We start from the raw sequence: 26540 nt of genomic DNA on the forward strand, positions 1-26540 counted from the left end.
ATTACACAAATTGACTAAGTCCAACGGCAAGCTCAATTAAGGCTTGTGTTGTGGGTATATTTAGACAACGATATACATAATATATACATATTTATAAATACTTAACTACCTATGGCGACCGGTTTGGCCTAGTGGGTAGTGACCCTGCCTACGAAGCTGATGGTACCGGGATCAAATCCTGGTAAGGGCATGTATTCGTGTGATGAGCATAGATATTTGTTCCTGAGTCATGGGTGTTTTCTATGTATTTAAATATTTATATATTATACATATCGTTGTCTAAGTACCCTCAACACAAGCCTTATTGAGCTTACTGTGGGACTTAGTCAATTTGTGTAATAATGTCCTATAATATTTATTTATTTATTATTTATTTATTATTATTACTTAAATACCTATGCTTAACATGAATAAATGCCCTTACCAGGATTTAAAAGTATGATACTATCTATGCAAACTTATGTTTACAAAGAAATGTACCTATATGATCATTTATGATTTAACAATTTCTCTCAGAACTAAAGGCCTACACAAACTGGCGGACGGCAGTGCAGAGGACGTAATTTTTTTTATTAACGTATATTTTTTCCAATTTCAATTACGACAAGGTATATATTTGCTTCGAGACCGAACTCGGAGCATCAGTACCCCTAGTGTAAATAAATTCGATTTCCAAACGTGACGTACGCGTTTGCGTTTAGTCTCATTTTCTATTGGATTTCGAAAGAGCGCGCCAAGCGGGACGTTTTGGAAACTCAAAATCCTATACAAAATGAGACTTAACGCAAACGCGTTCGTCACGTTATGATGTCGATCAAAGTTACACTAGGGGTACAGGAAAGGTTTCTCTCCGCGACATCGTGGGGTTTTGATTTTAGAACAATTGCTAATAACAAGTGGCTTTCGATCGAGGTGATAAATTAATATTCCATATTAAGTTGCGTCACGCACAATAAAAAAAGTGGCGATCCGGAGAGCACAATTTGGGAGCAATGTTTTTAGTGTCAAACTGGCATACCTATCCATGGTGACCTTAGCCATTGGACAAACCGGGTAAAACGGGCCAGGTATTTCACGTGGTGGCCACAAACGAGTGTATACAGCGTATATCTTGTCCGCAGTTATATTCTGCGAACGAGTAGCGTCGGCCCACATGCTCGGCCAACCTCACCGTCTACGTTTCTATCAATTTGATGTCGCTTTCTTATCGCCCTTCTCGGCTTACTATAACAACGACTTAGAAATAGTGGATTTAGGTACCTATACAATACAATACAAATACTCTTTATTGCACACCTCAATACAGAAACAATACAATATAGCACATTAAGAAGAGGTAAACAACAGGCGGTTAAAATTAAAGATGTCAATAAGGAAAAGCTTTTCACAAGGCAGCCCCCTACGCATAATTGTATTTTTTCTGTACCCAAAGGGTCAAACGGGACCTTATTACTGAGACTCTGCTGTGCGTCCGTCCATCCGTTTGTCACCAGGCTGTATCTCATGAACCGTGATAGTTACCCAGTTGAAATTTCTACAGATTGCCGCTATAACAACAAATACTAATAAAAACAACATAAAATAAATATTTAAGGGACTCCTATACAAAAAAGTGATTTGAAAGAAAGTAAATGACATTTATTCCATAAAGCACACATACACAGGACAAGAAGATGAAAGAAATAAGATAGAAAGGTAATGATAAAACAAAAAAAACAACAGATAGAATTATGTACACATTCAAATCCGAAAATTACACACTTGGGTCCAGCAATGTGTGCGGTAGGGAAAAGACCCTGTCTCAGCATATAGTTTGCTATTCGCAAACGAGGCAAATTGCAACGCTGTTATTCTGCCAAGGCCTTGGGGAGTTATAAATATTAATAAATAGGTTCAAATAGTAATATAAATAGGTATTAAAAAAAAACTAATAATATAGTAAATGAATTAGAAGTTATTGAAGATTAGATATTTTTAGATAATGGTACGAAACCCTTCGTGCGCGAGTCCGAATCGCGCTTTAACGGTTTTTATTTTAATTTTTTACACGTTTTAATCAAAGTCAATGCTATAATATAGCTATATGAACAAGAATCACACTAAAACTAGATTATGAGTCTTCGTAGCTTGCCATAAGGACGAGACTTGCTTGTAGCGAATAACCTGTCAAGACGTCCTTATGGCGAGTGACAAAGTGGGACGTTTTGCCGGCCGCGGTCACATATTTGCAAGGGGAGCTTCCAACGAAAAATCACTAACCATGTCTAATTTATTTTCTGTTGTATATAAATATGGTGATGATGATATCGTGTTATCTCAATAGGGACAGAAGAATTTTCCATTTGTCGCGATCCTGAGCGGCTACTTCCAGCCGCGTCCAGTAGAGCCAGCCCCCTCAACTGATCGCCTCCATGTGGTACGAGGCCGCCCTGACCGTCTACTGCCAGGCTGTTGCCAGCGGAGACCCCGCTTGGGCAGGTGGTTGTCCAGCATATTTTAATATTAAGAATTTCTTCAGCACTTTACAGTTTGACTTAATTCGCCAATAGATGGCATAATTAGTAGCGATTTTGGAATTTTATTATGGTTGTTTTTGTTGGAAATTAACACAATAATATTTGTAAAATTATTTCGAATAACATATATGTAATATTTTGGATTTAAAGTCACAACTTAGCGATTTGTTGTTTAAGAAAATTAATTATAAAATTAATCAAAAGATGGCACTTTGTTCCCAACGCGCGTTTCCTAGAACGCGATGATGAGATTTTTTCGGGTTTATATATAAGGTCCAAGGAACAATAGGACGTCAGTTCAAAATCAAATCGAGCAATGAGTGTTATATACAGTGTGTAGTAGAAGTGTGATTAGTAAATAAAGTGATGGTTTTATACAGTGTGTGTGTTATATTTGGACCTTGTTCACCGATCCATCGCCATTTCCTTACAAGGGTTTCCTGTAAGTCAGTCATCTGCTACAATCTGATATGCCATAGCAATATAAGCCATTGATGTACGCTAAAGACCTTGGGGCCCATTTCTCGTACGTTACAAGTTCACAATTCTACAAGCTTACATTTAAAATGTCATTGTACAAGTGTGTTTTAATTCTGTTTCTCGTAGGAACGATTACTACAAGTGCTACATAGTGAAAAGCGTTTCTCAAAATTATCAATTACAAGTGTAAAATCAAACTCAGTTTCGTCAGTCACTCTATGAATGTTTACAAGCTTCATGGTGGGTCAGTTTTTTTTTATAATACGGGTGAATTCGTTACAAAATTATTATGTTATTGGTCATTTACTGGTTCTTTCCCAATTATAATAATTTCATAGGAATGAGTTTACTGTTTTGGAGAATAAAAGCTAAATTTAAATAATATTACTGATTTTAACGAAGTGCATTCAAAACTTACACGTTTGAGATCTTAAAAATGCAATATCTTCATTTATTTATTAATCGATTTTTACCAAAAACGCATATTAGCAGTTTATAGAGACTCCTCATTATTTCGTGGTAAGTCACAAGCTACAAGTATAAAGTACAGCTTTTGAGAAACGAAATTACTATTTTAGTATATAATATCTACTAGTGTTTGTCAACTTGTGACACAACAACACTTGTGAAAACTCTTTTATCCCCGCTCTTGTAACAATTATACATTTACGTGAAACGGAAACTTGTAAAAAATATTGAAATACAAGCGTTACCATAGATACACACTTGTATTACAAGACTTGTAACGTACGAGAAATAGGCCCCAGGTGCATCACAGGCATACAACTAAAAGTCACTTCACTCCTTAGATACATGACACACTAATAATAAGCGGGCATCTCGCTCGTTTCTTCCCAGAACATGCAGAATGTGGAATGAGTTGCCTCCTGAGGTGCAGTGTTGTCACATACAATTTTGCCGAAGTGGTAGAACAGGGTGCAAAAATAGGTAGAAATGGGTGGTTTTAAAATGAAAAACAGGTAGATGTACCACTCAATGGCAAGTACGTTTTATGATTAAAATGTGTATAGAAATTTTCAAATTATTTATGAGTATTTAATATTGTGACGTTAGTACACGTGTTTATTAAAGAAATCGAAACAAAAATGAGGATTTCCATTGCTTGTAGGTAATGAATCTGCTTGTATAATCTGTTTCTTTGGCAAGTTTCCATTGCATCGAATCTGAATTCGGTAGAAATTAAGTAATGTTCCGTCAGATGTATTGAGAATTGCTTACAATTGTACCATTTTGAAAAATAGGTAGATTTCAGGCAGGGAGGTAGATAGGTAGAACGCAGGCAAAATAGGCAGATCTACCCAAAAGTTGGTAGATGTGACAACACTGCTGAGGTGTATTTCCTTTGCGCTACGACATGGGATTTTTCACGAAGCGGGTATTTAGGGTTCTCAAATGTCGGTAACGCTTAAGTAGCTCCTGTGATGTTCTTTTATGTCCATGGACGACGATAACTGCTTCATATCAGGCTCGTTTATAAAAGTGCCAATCCAGATAGGTCATTTTTCGAGATTTTTCTCGCAATACATACTCATACTTTTTTTTTTTTTTTTTTAAAAGGTTTGTAAGTGTCGAGTGAAGACACAGGGCCCTCGCTAGGGATACGGGCGACCCTGTGCCCACGGTGACATATGCGAAAGGTTTCTATGATTTATGCGATGCCGGGTCCGGCATCACCATCAGACAGAAGCAATGGTGATGCTCAGCTTTTAGAGACCCGGCGTTGTTTTTATGTTTGAGCTTTGGTGGACCCATGGTCCCCGCATTGGGTACGGACGGCCATGGGTCCGGGTTGATATTTGTTTGGGTTGGTCTGTGAAGATACGAAGTTAATGTTAAAAAGAGATTGGTTGATTTGAATTTTGCGAAAAGCAGGTTTGAGATAGTTGTATTAATGATTTAGTGATTGGTTTGTTTGAAAGATGTTTATTGTTGGTTGTTGTTATTTAGTTGGTTATACGAAATGGGACCGCAGTAGGTTTTGATAAAAATTCTCAACGGACGCTGCTGCCCGTCCGTCGATTTTCCCTTAGTCGCCTTTTACGACACCCACGGGACGAGATGGGGTGGTGCTATTCTAAACGCCGGCACCACACGGCGGTAGTCGGCTCATACTGAGCGAGCATACACGCGAGGCAAACTCTTCACGCACAATACGGTTAGTTTAGACGTGCCTCGGTCGAGGCGGCGTGTTCAGGCGAGGAAAACGCGCGCGCCGCCTCGGCCGAGTTACATCTACACTGGCCGGTTTGTGTGTGATTGTCGAGGAAATTGCCTCGCTCTGTGTGGACCAGCCTATTAACTATTTCACAGGTTATTTTATTACCTAAACATATGAACTTGTAGTACATAATTTCCTTCCGCATACAAACTGATTATACACCTATTAAACGTTTCGAAACATTCACCAAGCCCTCCTAGTCCGTTATTAGAAGTTGCACAACGTGGAGTTGCCTTGGTCCATAAAGTTCCGGTAAACATCATAAAAATTGTAAGTATTGTTATGGGCAATAACGCAATAATTGCATATTTTGATGTAAAGGTACTGGTAGAATACCAGCAACGTGGCTTGCCGCATCACCATGCTGAGCCAGCACATTTTTCTGTTACGACACATGGCTTCTTCATGTAATATTATTAGTGCTCTTTGCATGTTTGTCAAGCAGTTAGGTTTTCAAGGCACATTTTTATATTTCTATCCTATTTAGTTTTTTTAATAATTATCTGGTGCTTTATTTCATGCATGGTGTGAAATAATTTATCTTAAATACAGTCGAATACCCTATTGCGGGTATCTTACCAGTCAACCATAGGGTACTCGCAAATCTGAAATGTGTCAAGTGGGTGCAGTGACAAAAAAAAACATGTTACCTCCTTTTCTACATAAGGCGTAGGACGCTATCTTTTTGATTTCATTGTATGAAATCTAAAAACGATAACAATCGTTCTTTCACCGGTCTCCCTCATTGAAGTCGGTTTAATTCTTAAAAATTATTAGTAACGAAATTTGCATGCCTTTATCCTGGAGGTTTCATTTTTGTTTTTATCTGAAGACCAGAGGCCGGAATTCTCTGCATTTTTGAATTGTCCTAGGGACTTCTCATTTATCGACTACCGATGTACAGTCAACCAATTAGAATCCTAGGCCACTATAGAACCTTGTCGCTTTAACTACTAGATACTTGACACGCATCACTCAATAAGCACTGTCGTAGAAGTCATTATGGCATGGTTCTATAGTGGCCTAGGAATCAAATTGGTTGACTGTACATATATCGATACAGAGTAGAACACAATATATTAAAGAAGAAATTAGAGGTAAACAACAGGCGGTCTTATCGCTAAAGAGCGATTTCTTCATGAAAACTTTTAAGTAGTAGAAAATCTGATATAGAGATACGCAATGAAAACAATGAAAACTGAATAGTTAATAATTTCACATTTAATTACTTCAGTTCAGTGTTTTTTTTTTTCAATTACACGTTCAGTCTGTTTTCGTGCTAACAAGTGTTGCATTAGTTGCCTACTTTAAAAAAGCGGCCAAGTGCGAGTCGGACTCGCCCATGAAGGGTTCCGTACCATTTATGACGTATTAAAAAAACTACTTACTAGATCTCGTTCAAACCAATTTTCGGTGGAAGTTTGCATGGTAATGTATATCATATATTTTTTTTAGATTTTTCATTCTGTTATTTTAGAAGTTACAGGGGGGGGGGACACATTTTTTCACTTTGGAAGTGTCTCTCGCGCAAACTATTCAGTTTAGAAAAAAATTATAGTAGGAACCTAAATATCATTTTTGAAGACCTATCCATAGATAACCCACACGTATGGGTTTGATGAAAAAAGATTTTTTGAGTTTCAGTTCTAAGTATGGGGAACCCCCAAAATTTATTGTTTTTTTTTTCTATTTTTATGTAAACATCCTAATGCGGTTCATAGAATACATCTACTTACCAAGTTTGAACAGTATAGCTCTTATAGTTTCGGAAAAAAGTGGCGGTGACATAATCGGACAGACAGACGGACATGACGAATCTATAAGGGTTCCGTTTTTTGCCATTTGGCTACGGAACTCTAAAAAGAAACAATCATATTTTTCTATATTATTATCTAGTTAAATGAATCCCTTTACAGTGAAATATCCATTAACTATTAACTTTTTAATATGTTGTGCTCTTAATTTCTATCGATATACGAGTATTTTTTTTTATTATAGGACATTATTACACAAATAAGGCTTGTGTTGAGGGTACTTAGACAACGATATATATAATATATAAATATTCATAAATACTTAAATACATAGAAAACACTCATGACTCAGGAACAAATATCCATGCTCATCACACGAATAAATGCCCTTACCAGGATTTGAACCCGGGACCATCAGCTTCGTGTATATCGGAAGCTTATGTATATCGGAAGTCGATAAATTAGAAGTCCCAATGCCAGTTCAAAAATGCCACGAGAATTCCGGCCTCTGCCGATGACAATGCCATATATGTTATGGGATAAATAAATAATTTATCTTTCTATGTATCTAACTGCACATCCGAAGTAGGATGATAGTGTGGGATATTGTTCATGAATAAAATACGCACGAATTACAGCCGAAGTACATACGTTACGTCTGCATATGTGCATAAATTCGTCCTGAAATCTCGGTAACTAATGTAATGTGTTTTATATGCGCTAGAGCGGCGCCACCGTCATGCGCAGAGCGAATAGATGGACCAAGCTGACTCAGCAGAAATTTGACATACATTTTCGACATTAATTTATGGAGATATCACGCTTATTGGCACTTCCAAACTTTGTGATATCAGAGTAACTTAGAAGCTGATGTTTAAAACAGCGACTCACCTCAGCAAAGCTTCTCGAAGTCCAACCGTACTAACTGCACCATATATGGTTCCAGTAGGTTGACGTACGAAGATACGCGTTCCTGCATAGCCGCGAAAATCGAAGTTCGTCAATTGCGGGCATTTTTCTCTTTCTCTCTAATAAAGTCTTAGTGACAGTAAAAGAGAAAAATCCCCGCGATTTGCGAATTTCGGTTTTCGCGGTAGGCTACCTGTTTCGTCAGTGTACACGTCTCGGGGTGTACATGCATGAAGTGCTGCCCTCTAGCGCTAATGTTAACTAACATATTGAATAGTAGGTTAAATAGCGACTCACCACAGCAAGGCTTCCCGAAGTCCAACCGTACCAACTGCACCATATACGGTTCCAGTAGATTGACGTACCACCAAGGTACGCGTTCCTGTTTCGTCAGTGTACACGTCTCGGGGCTGTACATGGATGAAGTGCTGCCCTCTAGCGCTAATGTTAACTAACATATTGAATAGTAGGTTAAATAGCGGCTCACCACAGCAAGGCTTCCCGAAGTCCAACCGTACCAACTGCACCATATACGGTTCCAGTAGATTGACGTACCACCAAGGTACGCGTTCCTGTTTCGTCAGTGTACACGTCTCGGGGCTGTACGCGGAGAAAGTGCTGCCCTCTAGCGCTACTGTAAACTAACATATTGAATAGTAGATTAAATAGCAACTCACCACAGCAAGGCTTCCCGAAGTCCAACCGTACCAACTGCACCATATACGGTTCCAGTAGGTTGACGTACCACCAAGGTACGCGTTCCTGTTTCGTCAGTGTACACGTCTCGGGGCTGTACACGGAGGAGGTGCTGCCATCTAGCGCCCGCTGGGGGACGCCGGAGTCCTCGGTTGATGCTTGCATGGGCGCTTTGCCCGCTGCCACGTTGAGAACTGAAAAAGAAATGGGAATTTAAAAAGATATCAGCGATTGTTAATATATCCACGCTTTCGAGATAGCCTTTGCGATATAATTATATTTACAGACAATCAGATATATCGCAGGTGCTCAAAAATATCTGAACACGCATTCTAGCACCTTGACAATATAGACCGCGAGCCAGGAACAGATTTACATGACCAATCGCCTCCCGGGCGAAAACTCGAATGGTGATTAACGGTATGATCAACCCTCGTGAACGTCAACTGCCGCTCAGTTGGTGGATTGAGGAATGACATGTAAAAATGATGACGTGTAAAAAATAAGCGCTTTACCTTTTTATGATAGTAATAAAAAAATATGAAACTTTGCATGTAGCATTGGCGTTCCAAATAAACGGTTACGCAATACTACGCATACTTTGCGGACATAAAGTGGTAAGGCGCGTATGTTTTACATGTTCATTTTACAGCTGACGGTCTTTCCACCGCGACACAACCGGCTGACTGTTTTTTAATTCATGATAGCATCTAAACTCTCATCTGACCAAGTATCAACCAGCAGGCGATGACTGACGATATATGCTCCTGGCCCGCGGTCTAAGGGCTCCAGCGTAGGCCAGACAGGCCAGTCTAAGGGACGAAGCTATGCGGTGGAATGAGATAGCAATATCAATTGCTCCCTCTATATAAATGCGTCCCTTGGACTTGCGTACGCTGGGCCATTGTGTATAGGAGCCATAATAGAGGCGTGTTCAGATATTTGGCACCTTGGCCGCTCAGATATATCTGATGGCGGCTCTACCTATTCTACGTGTTAGCAGAGACACGTTCAATTAGAGGGTGTTCTCTAATCGGTCCCGTTCCACGGTCGCCTTGGGGCCAACGAACTCTTATCTGTCCTATAAAACACCCGACCACACAAAAAAGTCATACAGCACATGGAACATTTTGAATTTAGAACTTTATCGCAAGGGAATATGGTAAAGAATTGAATAAATTTTCCAACGGTTGTTATGACTTACGTTATGTACGAGATTACCTACACCTGTATTAAGCGCAGAATACACTTCGTTTTTAGGGTTCAGTAGTCAACTAGGAACCCTTATAGTTTCGCCATGTCCGTTTGTCTGTCTGTCCGAGGCTTTGCTCCGTGGTCGTTAGTGCTAGAAAGCTGAAATTTGGCATGGATATATAAATCAAAAAAGCCGACAAAGTCGTAGAAAAAAATGTAATGTGTAATGTAAAAAAAAAATTATGGTACCTCCCCTACACGTAAATTGGGGGTGAATTTTTTTTTTGCTTCAACTCTACAGTGTGGGATATCGTTTGAAAGGTCTTTCAAAACTAATAGGGGTCTTCAACAAACATTTTTTGATAAAAGGAATATATTCGGAGATATTCGCTCCGAAAGAAAAAAAATGTGTCCCCCCACCTCTACCTTTTGAACCATGGGTCAAAGAAAAAATCGTGGAAGTAGAGCTTAAGAAAGACATTAAATGAAAACTATAGCGGATATGATCAGTTTAGCTGTTTTTGAGTTATCGCAAAAAGTTTCCCCTTCATAGTAAAAAAACGTAAATCCACAGTTCATCCCTTGGTTAACAATCTACCATACTTTAAGCTCCAGTTAAGCTTATTGTGACGGAAGAAAAACTATACGGAACCATACTCTGAGCATGGCCCGACATGCTCTTGGCCGGTTTTATTAACTGACTTCAGGAGGAGGTGATTACACGGTTTTATGAATAAGGGAGACCGAGGTAGGTTAACACAAAGATAAGTTGACACAGCATCCATATCTCGCAAACTAGAAATGCTAGAAGTATGACCCCCAAGAAAATATGATTCATTTTCCATTCAAACCAACTTTATCATACATGGTTTAGGCCTCAGAATAGATGAGCAATTGAGGTTTACAGCGGTTAGCGATAAATATGTATTTATGTATTTATTTAGAACACATACAGTCATGATACATATGCCAAAATTGCATAATACCCACATAAAGCATACGCACTTTCTGCATCACACAGCTAAACTGTGGAATGAACTGTCGCCTGCGGTATTTCCGGATCGATACGACCTTCAAACCTTCAAGAAAATAGCGTACTCCCATCTTAAAGGCCGGCAACGCACTAACAACCCCTCTGGTGTTGCAGGTGTCCATGGGCGGCGGTAATCGCTTACCATCAGGTGATCCGTCTGCTCGTTTGCCTCCTCTATCATAAAAAAAAAATCTTACTACTAAAAAGACCTGGAGGTTCATAAAATATATTTACAGTACATATGGGGCTACTTTATAGCACTAGTGCGAGAAGTAGCATATTATGTTACTGTGTCGAACATTTAAAGGGCCATATGTACTGTAAAACGTTGTACGATACATGTGCGAATAGGTAATTCGCAACTCGTGTCGATTTAAAACACTCCCTTCGGTCGTGTTTTAATTTATCGCCACTCGTTTCGAATTTCCTATTTTTCGCACTTGTATCGTAATGTACTAATGTAACATACAAAAAGCATAGTACTTTATTACTTACAATAAAAGTGTGTAATAAAAATGATAATAACAGCTAGGGCCAAAAAAGAAAATAGTACATTGTGCAACGAGGTCGCTAGGTAACTGTGTGACCATGCCAGTAATAAAAATATAACGCACACGTAGCCATGCACACATAAATTAAAATGCAGTAAACGTCGGTTAAAACACTTCTCATAATAATAGGGTTGTTTCCATCTACAAAACTTAGGGCAGAATTAAATAAATAAATAAATAATAAATAAATATTATACGACATTATTACACAAATTGACTAAGTCCAACAGTAAGCTCAATAAGGCTTGTGTTGAGGGTACTTAGACAACGATATATATAATATATAAATATTTATAAATACTTAAATACATAGAAAACACCCATGACTCAGGAACAAATATCCATGCTCATCACACGAATAAATGCCCTTACCAGGATTTGAACCCGGGACCATCAGCTTCGTAGGCAGGGTCACTACCCACTAGGCCAAACCGGTCGTCAAAAGAATAAATTAAAGAATTGTATCCCAATAAATTCTTTTGGATTATAAGAACATGTTAAACTACTTTTAGGGGACCTGTAATGACCATATTTTTGTAAATATTGAATTTAAAATATCATTTGGCACACGTCACGTGACCAAACTCGAAACGTCATTGAAGATTCTGATGACGTCACAACTCTCGGATTGACACTGTTGACAGTTAGGGGATAAACAACAAATGACAGATGTCAGTTGACAGTTCGTATCTTCTACGTGTGTATGTAGTTATGTGTCAAACCGTAAACTGTGACGTCACAAGATTTTCAAAGAGCGTTTTGGGCGCGAAAGCATCTGTCAAAATATATTTTGTTAATTAAACATATTTAAAGCCGTTTTTAGTATAAGAGTTGAATTTTAGGGCAACTTTTAGTTAATATAGAACGTAATACAAGCGTTTCAAAAAATTGGAAACAACCCTATTAGTAAATGTCAATTTTATTGTGGAATATAATTATTTGCTTTGCGCACTTCTCATAAAAGTTTCCTTTGAGAAGTGGTAGTGTAATGGGGTTGGCCGGTCGAAGTATTAAACAGATGGCGCCATCATAGCTTGCCCTGTCAATCCCTAGAATTGTGTCAAATTCTTGTTTTTTTTTTGGAATTTTGTGACCTGGATTCCAGTACTTTAAGCCAAATCTCATAGAACAAAACTAGAGACAGGGGCAAGCTATGATGGCGCCATCTATGCAAACCTTTGACAGTTGCCAACCCCATTGCTTTTCTCCACGCAACCATGGCCTGCATTGTTTTTTTCTTATGGAGTGTAGAAAAAGGAGCGAAATCTCTATGTATGAAAAGTGTCAATAAAAAAGCATTAACCCCCTAAGACCCTGAGTACAAATTTTTGTACATATTCCAAAATCTATTTTGAACTTTTATTATGAAACTAAGGGTTCCAAATTCAAAAACAAAACAATTGCTTCTGGGTCTCAGGAGGTTAAATAGTTGGCGCCACAATACACCGTAATGAAATGTCATAGACCTAAACTCAAATCGACCGGGATATGAACCGGGATACCCTTTTATATCCCGATATTTCGACGCAGTTACATGCAGGGCTCGGAACCGGTTTATTTCTAAATCCCAAAATAGCCCAATATTTTTAATTATTTTGTACTCTTTACGTAGGACTGGATCATGTGTTTAGGCAACCACTTCGCATTATTAGATAGTCCCATTAAAAATGAAATAATAAACCAAAGAACGAAAAAGAACGTAATAATACCGGTATTTTTGCTATGAATAATAAACCGGTTCCGAGCCTTGGTTACATGCATCTTAAACAATATAAAAGGTAATCAAATCACGGTTAATATCCCGGTCGATTTAAGTCTAGTGAAACTAACCGTGAATCATTTAAAACTGTTATTGTCATAGACCTAGTATTTTATATAGATGTGCTAATAGCTCGATGTTGAAAATATATAAAGTTTACTATTACTGTTTCGTCCAGTATTATTGCAGTTTAGCATTTATCAGCTATCGTGACCTATTTTTATCGTAAATATGATTTTAAAGCAAAAAACGTGAACAAAATAACGGAATTATATGGGAATAGTATATAGTGTTGTGTTCCTGCCGGTGAGTAAGGTTGCCAGAGCTCAACGAGGGGGGGGGCGGGTTTAGGGTCGACAATGCGCATGTAACTCCTCTGGAGTTGCAGGCGTAGATAGGCTACGGAGACTGCTTACCATCAGGCGGGCCGTAATGCTTGTTTGCCACTGACGTAGTATAAAAAAAAAATTGACAGAAACACACGTAACATTTTTGCCACATTTGGCCACATCAAGCGCTGTGATCGTTCCGGCTTCCCCGACCACCTGTGGATGTTCCTAATAAAGCTTCTACTACGTCTGTTCAGCGGGTTCATCGTTAAACACTAGCTGAAAAATATTGAACATATCGCTCAGCGGCAAAGCTTGCTAGGCTCTCCTGCCGTAAAGTCCTCGCAAAGCTCGTGGTTCATATATATTATTTCGCTTAGCCAGGCAGAGCGACAAAACATATTATTAATCAAATATTTTCCACAATGTCAATATCAGGGGAGGAAAATGGGGACTACGTTTGTTTGGAGAAACGGTCGGTCACTATGGCTAATGGAGAGATTCTATAGTTCGTGTCATCCTCGATGACGCGCAAATTGGTCAAATCTAACCTTTAAGAACACGGCAATACGAGTCAAGGCCCGCGTGTTTGTGAATGACACGATATATACGTATAAAACCATTTATAATATAGCTAATACCGTTTTATTTCTACCATAAAATAAACGATCCATTGCCACGTGAATAGTAAAGCTTACGGCTCACCCGATGGTAACCAATCAATGTGAAATATGACCAACATAGAAGTTTTGTGGCAAAAACGAGTGCTTGAAAATGAATCGATAAATAATAACATCGATAAATCAATTATAGATTAATCGTTAAAAGATGTAAATTCTACTTGCTGTAATTTACCGGGAAATATCAAGAATGAAAATGAATTTCTTTATTACATATGTATATTAAGTATTTAAAAATAAAAACGTAAACTGTAGAATACGGTGTCAAAAAAAAAGAAAACTACCAATGGTGGTATCAAAGAAGATATCGAACGTGTTGTGTGTTTCGCGTTAGCTATCTTTTTATACAATGTTAAAAATATCTATAACGCTAAGGTAACATCGATAATAGACATGTCGGTATTTGATTTAGTCAATCACTTTATTTTGCCACAAAAACTTCTATGTCTGAATATTACACTCACATTGTTCCCTAGAAGTTGACGTAGAATTAGCTTAGAGGGTATGGAGGGTCGAGGCAAGGAGAACAATCTGGGTATGTGTTTGAAAAGTGTCCATCGAAAACAATAAAATTGGTGGCGTCACAATACATCGCGAACAAATTTTTGACTTTGATAGAAAAATTCAAATCACTGACAGCGCACTTCACTCCGTCAATAACATCTAAGTTCATGTGCTTGCGCTACCCTAGCGCCACCGGAGTGAGCAACAGTTCTCCCACAAGAGATTGTCCTTAAGGCGGTCTGTAACGCCAATGACCTTTCCATCTGAATCCCTTAGTTTTCTAATGTTTTTTGCAGCTTCACTTTTGTAGTTCACTGTCTTCGAGATATTCGGCATCAAATTTGACAAATTTTAGGCCAAAAAACTGCTTTACTGGCCATAACTTTTGTGTTGATTAGTTTAAAATTAAAATCTCTGACCAGTTTTTAGATACGTCAAAGACGAACCCAAATGTGTAGATTTCGTACATGTAAAATCCTTCACAGCAATCTAGTAACGAAAAAAGTGATTTTTTTGACATTTTTTTTAAGTGTTCATTTCTTTCAAAATCCGGCAGACCAGAATAGAGATAAAAGATTGAAGAACCGAGAGCCGTTTGTCTTATAATTCTATCTCTAGTGCTGCAAATGTAGGAGCAACGAGTCAAAACTAGTCAAAAATCTATGAAAACCGCGGGGAGCCCCTTAATTCTACCCCCATATAAATAAATATAAGTATTATAGGGATATTCTTACACAAATTGACTAAGTCCAACGACAAGTTAAGGCTTGTGTTGTGGGTACTCAGAATATAATATACAAATAGAACACATCCATGACTCAGGAACAATCTGTGCTTATCCACAAATAAATGCCCTTACCGGGATTCGACCATCGGCTTCATAGGCAGGGTCACTACCCACTTGGCCAGACAGGTCGTCATATTGTATACAGGGTGACCATAGCCATTGGGCAAACCCTGAAATCCCACGTAGGGTTACTTCTCAGGAATGCTCTGACGTTAAGATTTTTTTAATTAGAACAAAAGATTTAAAAAAAATTCGAACAAAAGTTATTTGCAATGGACAACAAAAAGAAACACACTGTGTTAATCTTTGGCAGTGTTTTTGACAATTTGTTCGAAATATTTGATAATGATGACATTTTTCAAAAGTCAGAAGCTTATTAGTGTCATAAATAAAAAAGATAATCAAAAAGGTCGAAGAAGGTTCCATACTATTCTTTGAGGATATTACCTTAGGAGCTACTAACACATACAGGCTGCTCCAAAGTAAAAAATGGTAATTTGTTAATTTCTTCGAAACCGCTACACCGGCTGTTATGATACTTTGTACACTAGTTCTAAATGCCCCAATAGACCAGCGGTTGAACAAAAATGGGTTTCGATAATATTAAAGTTTTTTCTTTTTTGATATGTCATTGGGAGTATGTTACATAATACTTTGGTAAAAAGTTAGAAATTTTAAGGTTGAGCTTTCGGTTATATTTGAATATTTTAATTTTTGCTAATAACTGAGTAAATATAGAATTAAAGTTACAGAAAACTTTAGCATATCGAATAACACTTCAATTTATGTACAATTTTCAGTTTTTAGAAATCTGGAACAGCTGCTTTCTGGTAAACGTAAAAACACGAGTTATTTTGTAAATATAGAATTAGAGTTGCTGATATTGCAAAATTACGATATTATCGATCAACTTAGTATTCTAGTAAAAAGTTAGACATGTAGACAATGTGCTTGTCTAGATATTGATTTCAGGTTAAGCAGTATAGCTAATATTTAATTAAAGTTTGTAGAGTTAATAATAATCGATCATCCACAATGATCTCAGTTACTAAACAAAAATTTAGAAATATAAAATCACGGCGACACTCATTACTGATATGTATGCATTCCTTGCTTATATAAATACGTTACGTTTCAAACGCGCGGCAAGTTTGCGCGCGCCGCGCGCTGTGGCAGGAGGCAGCGAACAACGATAGTGGGGAGCGGGGTGCCCTTGACTGCGTCTACGGTCCATCAAAAAAATTCCTAAAGCGTGTTTTAAATTAATAGCAATAGAAAATTGTTATTTTGTTGTTACTATAATAGGTATTGCCCGCGGTTTCGTTCACGTAGAATTCGTTATCGCGTTACATGAATATTATTTATTTATTTAAACTTTATTGCACAAACAAAAAAAAACACAAATGGCGGACTTAATGCCAAAAGGCATTCTCTACCAGTCAACCATTGGGTCAAATAGAGACAAAAAAAACACATTCTCATACAGATGATCACCCTTCCTTGTACCATTTTAAAAGCCAGTTGCAGCTTTTCTTTCCCGATTTTTTTCAGATGTTTGGACTTGGTATTTTCCTCGCGATAGTTATTTGTTTTAAGGGGAATGTTGTTGTTAACCGCTAATGCTAATATTGATAACCGATAGTTATATAGAGATACGTTATAAGGTATATGCACCCTCATGTTATTTATTTCTGATAAGAAATAAATGTAAGACAAAATTCACAGTGATACATTTCAAGTAGGTTGCCTTGTAAGATTGCGTACGGCTAGTTTTTTTGTTTGTTATTTCATCGTATGATATATCAAATGAAAGCTTATTTGAAAGTTGCCGTATTAAAAAAGTTGGTCCAGTTAATGGTCGCCTAGATTAACCGATTTTTAAATAAAATGTAGGCAACCATGGACTGGACCAACTTGTTAAAAAGGCAACCTAGTACAGTTAGTAATATAGTACCTGGGCGACCGAGCTTTGCTCGGTTATAACTATTTATTGTAATATGGTGGTGATAATCTACATAAACTTAAAAAGTAAAATGTGAACTGACAATTATTATTATTTACAATCGATTTTAACCTTACAGCACTTGTCACAGAGTAACGCCATCTATTGTCGATTTCTCTTATTACATAGGACTTTTTTTTTACTAAATTAAACTTGTGTAAAACAATAAAAATTTAAAAAAAAATATATAAACATGAACATATAAAAAAAAAAAGTTAGTCACCGGGCGAGATTCGAACCCGTAACACTCGTTTAGCAGTCCGCGTCTTAACCCGCTGGACCAGACGGACAGTGGCCGGCAACACGAAATTAGTGACTATATTCTGCGTCGAAAGAAAAACGCATGAAAACTCGAAAACACGCGTTTTCCCAAACATAAGACTAATCTAGATAGATTGTATACCCCCAAAAACCCCTATATACCAAATTTCAGCGAAATCGTTAGAGCCGTTTCCGAGATCACAGAAATATTATTATATATATATACAAGAATTGCTCGTTTAAAGGTATAAGATAAAATAACTTTTCTTTTGATATATCATGTGACGTTTTCATTTACACACTAAAAGCACAGTGTAAAAAGTAACAGTGGGCCGACGCCTTTGATGTTTGCCTAAATGCCGACACCGCTCAAGGTCTCCGTACCTACCTAGGGTTATCACAGACTTACACAACTGCCCAAAAGAGGATGGAAATGTTTTTAGTTTTCATGTTATATGATGTATGTGTACTAATTTTACAAATGAAGTCCATTTTGGAAATAAAGATGGCGGACGTCACTTTTTTGAAAAAGTCGTCATGGGTGTTGTTTTCTGGGTTTTTAGGGGTGTGGATTTCAAAAATGACATCTATTTTGAAAATAAATATGGCGGACGCTACTTTTTGAAATGGGTGTCGATGTGTGTAGCCGTGATATCAACCACCTTTAATTCTAAAATGGTCTCTATTTTTGAAATCTGCACCAACAAGAACCGCCAAAATTGACGTCATTTTTGTAATTGGAACCCCGAGGAACCTCGGAGATGACACCCATATCGATTTTTAAGAAAAACTAATGTCCGCCATCTTGGATTTCAAAATAGACGTCATTTTCGTAATCGGAATCCTGAGGAACCTCGGATATGACACCCATATCGACTTTTAAGAAAAAATAATTTCCGCCATCTTGGATTTCAAAATGAACGTCATTTTCGTAATCGGATCCCCGCGGAACCTCGGAGATGACACCCATATCGATTTTTAAGAAAAATTAATGTCCACCATCTTGGATTTCAAAATGAACGTCATTTTCGTAATCGGAACCCCGAGGAACCCCGGAGATGACACCCATATCGATTTTTAAGAAAAATTAATGTCCGCCATCTTGGATTTCAAAATAGACGTCATTTTCGTAATCGGAATCCCGAGGAACCTCGGATATGACACCCATATCGACTTAAGAAAAAATAATTTCCGCCATCTTGGATTTCAAAATGAACGTCATTTTCGTAATCGGATCCCCGAGGAACCTCGGAGATGACACCCATATCGATTTTTAAGAAAAAATAATGTTCGTCATCTTGGATTGCAAAATGGACGTCATTTTCGTAATCGGAACCTCGAAGAACCTCGGAGATGACACCCATACCGATTTTTAAGAAAAATGAATGTCCGCCATCTTGGGTTCCATAATGGATGTCATTTTCGTAATCGGCACCCTGAGGACTTTCAAAAATAATGAAAACATCAAATACTACATGATACATATACAAACAGAAGCAAGAAACAATTTCTTGCTTTTTAGTCTTAAACTACTCATAATTTCTTAAAATAAGTTATAAAACATGTCCGCCATTTTGAATTTGAAAATTGATATCATAATTATGATATATTTTTGTTTACACTGAGATAAATAATTAGCACATGTCGTATGAAATATTTTAATTGTGTGTTTTTTTTTTTTTTTTTATACTACGTCGGTGGCAAACAAGCATACGGCCTGCCTGATGGTAAGCAGTATCCGTAGCCTATGTACGCCTGCAACTCCAGAGGAGTTACATGCGCGTTGCCGACCCTAACACCCTCCCACCCCTCGTTGAGCTCTGGCAACCTTACTCACCGGCAGGAACACAACACTATGAGTAGGGTCTAGTGTTATTTGGCTGCGATTTTCTGTAAGGTGGGGGTACTTCCCCAGTTGGGTTCTGCTCTAGATCTGGAATGACATCCGCTGTGCTGTGCCCTACCACACAGAGCCAGATGACATTTACAATGCCCATACCTCTCTTATAATGCCTGTGCTAAAAATGTGATTGCGAACTACCTGCAATAACTATACAGTACCTGGGCGACCGAGCTTTGCTCGGTTATAACTAACTATTTATTGTAATATGGTGGTGTATAGGTGATAATCTTAACTACATTCTTTTACTAAATTAAACTTGTCTAAAACAATAAAAATTAAAAAATTATATATAAAATTGAACATATAAAAAAAAAAACAAAAGTTAGTCACCAGGCGAGATTCGAACCCGTAACACTCGTTTAGCAGTCCGCGTCTTAATTTAACCCGCTGGACCAGACGGACAGTGGCCGGCATCACGAAATTAGCGACCATATTCTGCGTCGAAAGAAAAACGCATGAAAACTCGAAAACACGCGTTTTCCCAAACATAAGACTAATCTAGATCGATTGTTTACCCCCAAAAACCCCCATATACCAAATTTCAGCAAAATCGTTAGAGCCGTTTCCGAGATCCCGGAAATATATATATACAAGAATTGCTCGTTTAAAGGTATAAGATAATTAGGCATTAAAACACTCGTGTGATCTTTTTAAGAAACTCACTTCATTCGTTTCCTAAGCCCACACTCGTGTATTTTAATGCATTTTATTATGTAGCAGTAACATAAACTACTTGAAAGTAAGTACAGGCGGCTAACACAATGGTAACAAAAGACAAAAGTTTTGAAAATGTAATTTTCATCATCGTCACTTGGCTGTACATTTGAGGGCCTATCGCGAACCACGTTCGACGTGTTACCTCTCTGTCGCACTTGTAAATTCGTACGTAAGTATGACAGGGAGGCAACACGTCGAACGTGGTTCGCGGTAAGCCCTCTGATGCCACCTCCATTAGTCTTTTGTACGCCGGCATAGCCTTCGACTCAATGTATAATCTACACTTTTTATGGAAACCTAGTTCCTCCTTCCCGTAGAAATATTTAACTTTCCCATCACCAAGAAAGATTATTTGCTCGCAGTTATTAACTGCTCAATTCCTCGTTTTTTCTCTGTTACTAAGTCAGTACAGTACACATATCAAACATTTTTCACTCATTTTGAAGTCATAATAACTTTCATTCTATAATTAAATTCATGTAATGTCCGCATCTAATTTATGTGCACGATAAACAAACAAATGAATGATTTGAAAGAAAAGACAAACAGCGCTTGCGAAGCGGAGCGGGGGGCGCGGGCGGGGCGAGGTATCTATCGCTCACTAGGTCGGCTACGATAGGCTCCCGCGCGCCGAGCCGACATGTTGACGGACCAGCGCGGCGTGGTTATGAATTTCGCGCCTTTTTAAGTTGATTTTACTATTACAATGCAAGCTACACACAGATATTTCTACCTTTCCATAAAATGGCTGCATATATTATTTTATAGTAATAGACTTATCTCTACGGACTTTAATTCAATATTAGATCTTACAGGACAAAAAACGCATATTAATTGTAAAGCACATATCCTATTCTTCTAATTTTTTGCCTTGCCTATTAACTTAAGAATTTAGATATGATATTGTGGATTTTTCAAACTTTAATTCAATATTGACAAAATAATAAGCTAATTTGAGTTTGACAAAGTAGCACGTTGATTTTTTTTCTAAAAATTTGATAGCATAAAGCCTCATACATATTATAAAAGACGATGCTTAAATTTTGTACTTTAATTCAATATTCAAAATTCATTAATAAAAATACATAAATACCTTATTTATATCTAACGCTCGTTCTAAATTTTCTTCATATATTACAAATATGCTTAAAAATATGTCCCATACCAGATAAACATCACTTTTCTATCTTTAGAATTATCGAAACTTATAGGGCAAAAATCCGGTCCCACTATTGGTCTACAATGCGTATGTACATTTCGGCTTTGTCCAATGGCTAGGGACACACTGTATATTTAAAGTCATTCTGTCTTCTAACAAAGAAGAACCCAGAGCCGCTAGTCGGCGACACTGTCGCGCACACAGCCAATAGGTTAATTTACCAGCAGTTCCAAAGCTCACATATAAACACCTCATTCTACCAAATCTGAAATAAATTCGTCAAAACCATCATCGTAAGTTAGCGTAAATAAACGGAAATTACCTCAAAACTATACAAAAAGTAACTTTAAATCGTTACAAATAAAGTTCAAATTGCTGTAACTTTTTCGACGGCGAAGGATCTAGGCTAATGCCCGTGAGTTGAAAGCTAAAAAGGGCTTAAGTGCCTTTTGTATTCGTTAATACTTAAGTTGTTTTATATAACCATTTCCAAAACGTTAGAGACACTTTTACTTTCAATATGATTTCCTTTTTTAAAGGGGTATATTGTCATATTGGAATTGTATGGAAATCTGAATGGGGCTCTTTTATTTATTATAAAAATGAAAGTTTCTATGGGAACCTTCTTTCTAGTGACTAGTCTAGAAGGTTCCCATAGTAACTTTGATACCTGATGGTTTTTTCTCTTCATGTCAGAACGCCACAGAAATAGCTATTGTAACTTAAGAAAAAGCCACACACATAATAACCTGTCATGTATACTTATATATAAGTTTTTATTTTTTATTTTTTTTATTTGTTGAATCAAAAGAAGATTACAAAAAGCCTTAAACTACTAATCTGCCAAACTGCAGTACAGTTTGTTGGCAGAAAAAAAAACTAAATCTACCCTCCATCAACTAGTATTGTAAATATTAATAACTATAGCCGCTTTTGCATACGTATGTATATTGAAACCTTGGTATGTTAAAACTTAAACTTCAGAGTGGTTATCACATACTGTTATTGATCATGTATGACTCGTTGTGAAAATATATTCTATACATTTCTGGGTCTAGAAGTAACTTCTAGCGAATGCGGTGATTGTAAAAATCGCTGATATATTCTAAACGACGTATTACACTGCACTAATCATGGGTCATTTAAGAGAAAATTTGGAGTATTTTTGCTATTTCACCGACACCTGTAAATTTTCTACCGCTTTACGCTTTAAAAGTTGAATGTCCTATTCGTCTTTTATGTTTTCTATATATTTAATGAAAGCTGCTGCAGTTGGTTTCAATATTATTAACAAATAAAAACTACGCTTTTTTGTTCCACTCATGGGACGTATGGCGCTATAGGAACCGTGCGCGTTGGAGGGTCTGCCATCTTGTGGCCTGAATCGTAACCATAAACATGTACATTTACACGTCACGTGTTTTCTTGTGCATAGTAAGTGCTGCCATCTTGTGGGCTACATCGGAACAATAAACATCACATTTACGCCTCGCGCCAAAAATCTGACGGCTCCTGTGCTGCCTCCTACAGTTCATGCACGCTCCCTATTAATTTTCAAACTAACATAAATCAATAAAAAAAAATAACTTATTGCTCTTGTTTATGGTAAAATGTTGCCAGCGTTTAAAAGCTATGGTAAATACTTATTTTACAGGATTTGTCTATACCATCCCATAACTGATGCCAGTCCCATCATAGGGGTGTTTACCATCCATCCTCGATCGAGATCCATACAGTGGTGTACAACAAATCTTAAAATTAATTAAGATTTACAAGTAATTTAATAGATACATCACACATTAATATAGATAAGACAAATAGGTAGTATAATAAATAAATAAAATCTAGGCAATCTATGGTGTATCAACTATAGAAGCACTTCATACTTTGACAACAGATATGCTACTGCTACACTTAACAAGGCTTACGGCAAGTCCCACGGTAAGCTCATGAAGGCTTATTTTGTGGGTACTTAGACAACGATATATATAATATATAAATACTTTATAGTATTTTATGCAACAGTTGTATAAGAAGGGTCAAAAAAGGCGAGTGGCGTGAGTTACAATGTGAGCCGGAGCCGAAGGCGTAGGCGAACATTGTAAAGGAATACGCCACGAGAATTTTTTGACCTACTTATACAACGTTGCATACAATATTTTTCCTACGAGTCAACAAAAATAAATCTTAATTTAGGTAAACAAATTACAGCAAAAGTATATAGTCAAGACGCGCGAGCATACCTTGTTACGCGCCCGGCCCGCCCCGGGCCGCGGCCAGCCGGTCAGCGACACCTCCTCGGAACTCATGAGGCCCTGGTACTTGCTACTTGCAAATTAATTTTTTGGACAGTTTTTTCTCAATTTTGGCCACCGTAGCCTACGGAGACTAACAAACGCTAAGCGGTCTTCGTAGTCTATGGGTGTTGCTATATTACGGGTGTCACATGCGTGTTTCTGACTTATGAAGTAATTATTTTTACTATGCAACCAAATGAATATTTTGTAAGTTGGCAGCAATGCACTTAGTTTAATACTGTATTCGTTTTGGTTTTGTTAGGTTGGTAGCCTTTAATCGCAGTAACATTATATCTTATAAAAGCACAAGAGCTTTTATGAGGAATAGACAATATAGACTTTTCTTGAAATCTTTTATATATGTTCTTATATTCGTGTTAATGAATGCATAAATGACAGATAACAGTAGAGGAGTAGGAAAATACATTGAAAGCACCCATGACTCGGGAACAAATATCTGTGTTCATCACACAAATAAATGCCCGTACCAGGATTTGAACCCGGGACCATCGGCTTCATAGGCAGGGTCACTGCCCACTAGGCCAGACCGGTCGTCGCAACACTCGTTACTTTACTACAGTAGAAAATATTTCTAGTTCAGTAGATTAATTTTACTTCTTAGGCCAGAAATTTACGTTAAAGGTCATTGTTAGGGTTTCTGCTCGAGAATTCTCGAGACGAGAAATTTCCATAAATTTGTCCTTAGTTGAGTGAGACGGGAAAGAAAACTCAATGCCTCGAGAACTCGTAAAATAAATCACTTGTGATAAGTAAAAAGATAACACGCGTAAACACGTGATGTGTCTACAGTGTATTTCTATAGGTAGTTAAATCATTGTAAACAATGGTTTTTCTACCAAACAAATAAAAAAAAGTGCCTCAATCCGTCCCCTATCGTTCTGGCTTCAACCGATTTTCATGTTTTGTAACTTTTGAACTGCTACTACCCTCAAATGTCTTAAGAATTCGTCTCGTTTTAGGATCATTACTGTCTCAAATCTCTCGAGAAATAAAAAAGGTCGAGAAACCAGAAAACCTAATAATTGTCAGGTGACAATTGTCAGCATGGCGAACCATCCGTCACAATGTCAATGTCATTGTCAAGTTATCAAACAATGACATGATCGCGATGACCTCAGCGGCCATTGGTGCCGGTGAGTAGAAACAATAGAGTCCTTGAATCACAAACTTCATATCGTATTTTCATAGTTTAACATTAAAGGCCGAAACGCAAAACAGTCTGCCGATTTTTGCGAAGAGGGGCTCGTCAAATGTATGGCTATTTGTACATACATACCATGTAAAATTGTACATCCTAGCAGGCAACTGTTGAAATTTACAATGTAAAAAAGCGGCCAAGTGCGAGTCGGACTCGCCCATGAAGGGTTCCGTACCATTTATGACGTATTAAAAAAAACTACTTACTAGATCTCGTTCAAACCAATTTTCGGTGGAAGTTTGCATGGTAATGTATATAATATATTTTTTTAGTTTTATCATTCTGTTATTTTAGAAGTTACAGGGGGGGGGGACACATTTTACCACTTTGGAAGTGTCTCTCGCGCAAACTATTCAGTTTAAAAAAAAATATTATACAAACTTCAATATCATTTTTGAAGACCTATCCAATCTATCCATAGATACCCCACATGTATGGGTTTGAGGAAAATATATTTTTCAGAGTTTTTTTTTCTATTTTTCTGTGTAAATCTTAATGCGGTTCATAGAATACATCTACTTACCAAGTTTGAACAGTATAGCTCTTATAGTTTCGGAAAAAAGTGCCTGTGACATAAACGGACAGACAGACGGACATAACGAATCTATAAGGGTTCCGTTTTTTGCCATTTGGCTACGGAACCCTAAAAAGACCACATTTGTATGCGCACAGTTATACAATAAAAAATATCCTATTCTATTCATGTCAGATACACGTCAATCCATACAATTCAATACATATGATGACCATTGGCGGAGGTTTTCGATGAAGGAGTAAGCTAAAGGCAAAATAAAAATCTAAAACTGTTTTTTTTTTATTTCATACAACGTTGAAGAAATTCAGTGGTTGAGCACCCCCCTTGTAGTTGAAATAAAGTTACAAAATTTGGAGTATTTTTAACCGACTTCAAAAAAGGACGAGGTTCTCAATTCGACTGATTTTTTTTTGTATGTATGTTACTCGATATCTCCGAGAATCGTGAACCGATTTTCAATTTTTTTTTTTATCGAACGGGTATAATCCCGAGATGTTCCCGTTGGCACCAAGTCGGTGTCTGATGATGGGATCTTGGAGAAATCGAGGGAACTCTTCAAATGTTATAGGTACATGTTTGGCGCTTTTATTAATATTTGAAATCGGTTTTATTTTTTGTTAAAAAGTTTTTATCAACATAATAAATGTAACCAAATGGGTGCCACTGCCACTTCACCGTTCACGAACGTGAACCACCCTACCCCGGCACTATTGAATCGTGATGCGACCCGACTAGACCTGACGCGTGTTGAGTCCAATCTAACTGTACCTATTAGTATTTTCTATGACCAGTACCCCTAGTGTAAATTTTATCGACATCATAACGTGACGAACGCGTTTGCGTTAAGTCTCATTTTGTATAGGATTTTGAGTTTCCAAAACGTCCCGCTTGGCGCGCTCTTTCTAAATCCAATACAAAATGAGACTAAACGCAAACGCGTACGTCACGTTACGTAATCGAATTTATTTACACTAGGGGTACAGAATCACACTATGATCACCCGACGCGACGTGACG

General features: G+C 37.5%; 1 protein-coding gene across 2 annotated transcripts in view; it reads right to left on the minus strand.

The window, feature by feature from the left end:
- Positions 1-26540, minus strand: part of LOC133526104 (seizure protein 6 homolog) — a 118811-nt gene that overhangs the window by 28632 nt on the left and 63639 nt on the right. Inside the window, exon 3 of one of the 2 annotated variants that reach the window (XM_061862572.1) lies at positions 8576-8788. In XM_061862572.1, coding sequence (XP_061718556.1) covers positions 8576-8788 — 213 coding nt within the window. Of the gene's footprint in view, positions 1-8195; positions 8413-8575; positions 8789-26540 lie in introns of those variants that run through there. The other variant, XM_061862581.1, reaches the window with a different exon arrangement.

The sequence above is a fragment of the Cydia pomonella genome, chromosome 1 (assembly GCF_033807575.1).
Source record: "Cydia pomonella isolate Wapato2018A chromosome 1, ilCydPomo1, whole genome shotgun sequence".
In the NCBI taxonomy this organism is placed as follows: Eukaryota; Metazoa; Arthropoda; class Insecta; order Lepidoptera; family Tortricidae; genus Cydia; species Cydia pomonella.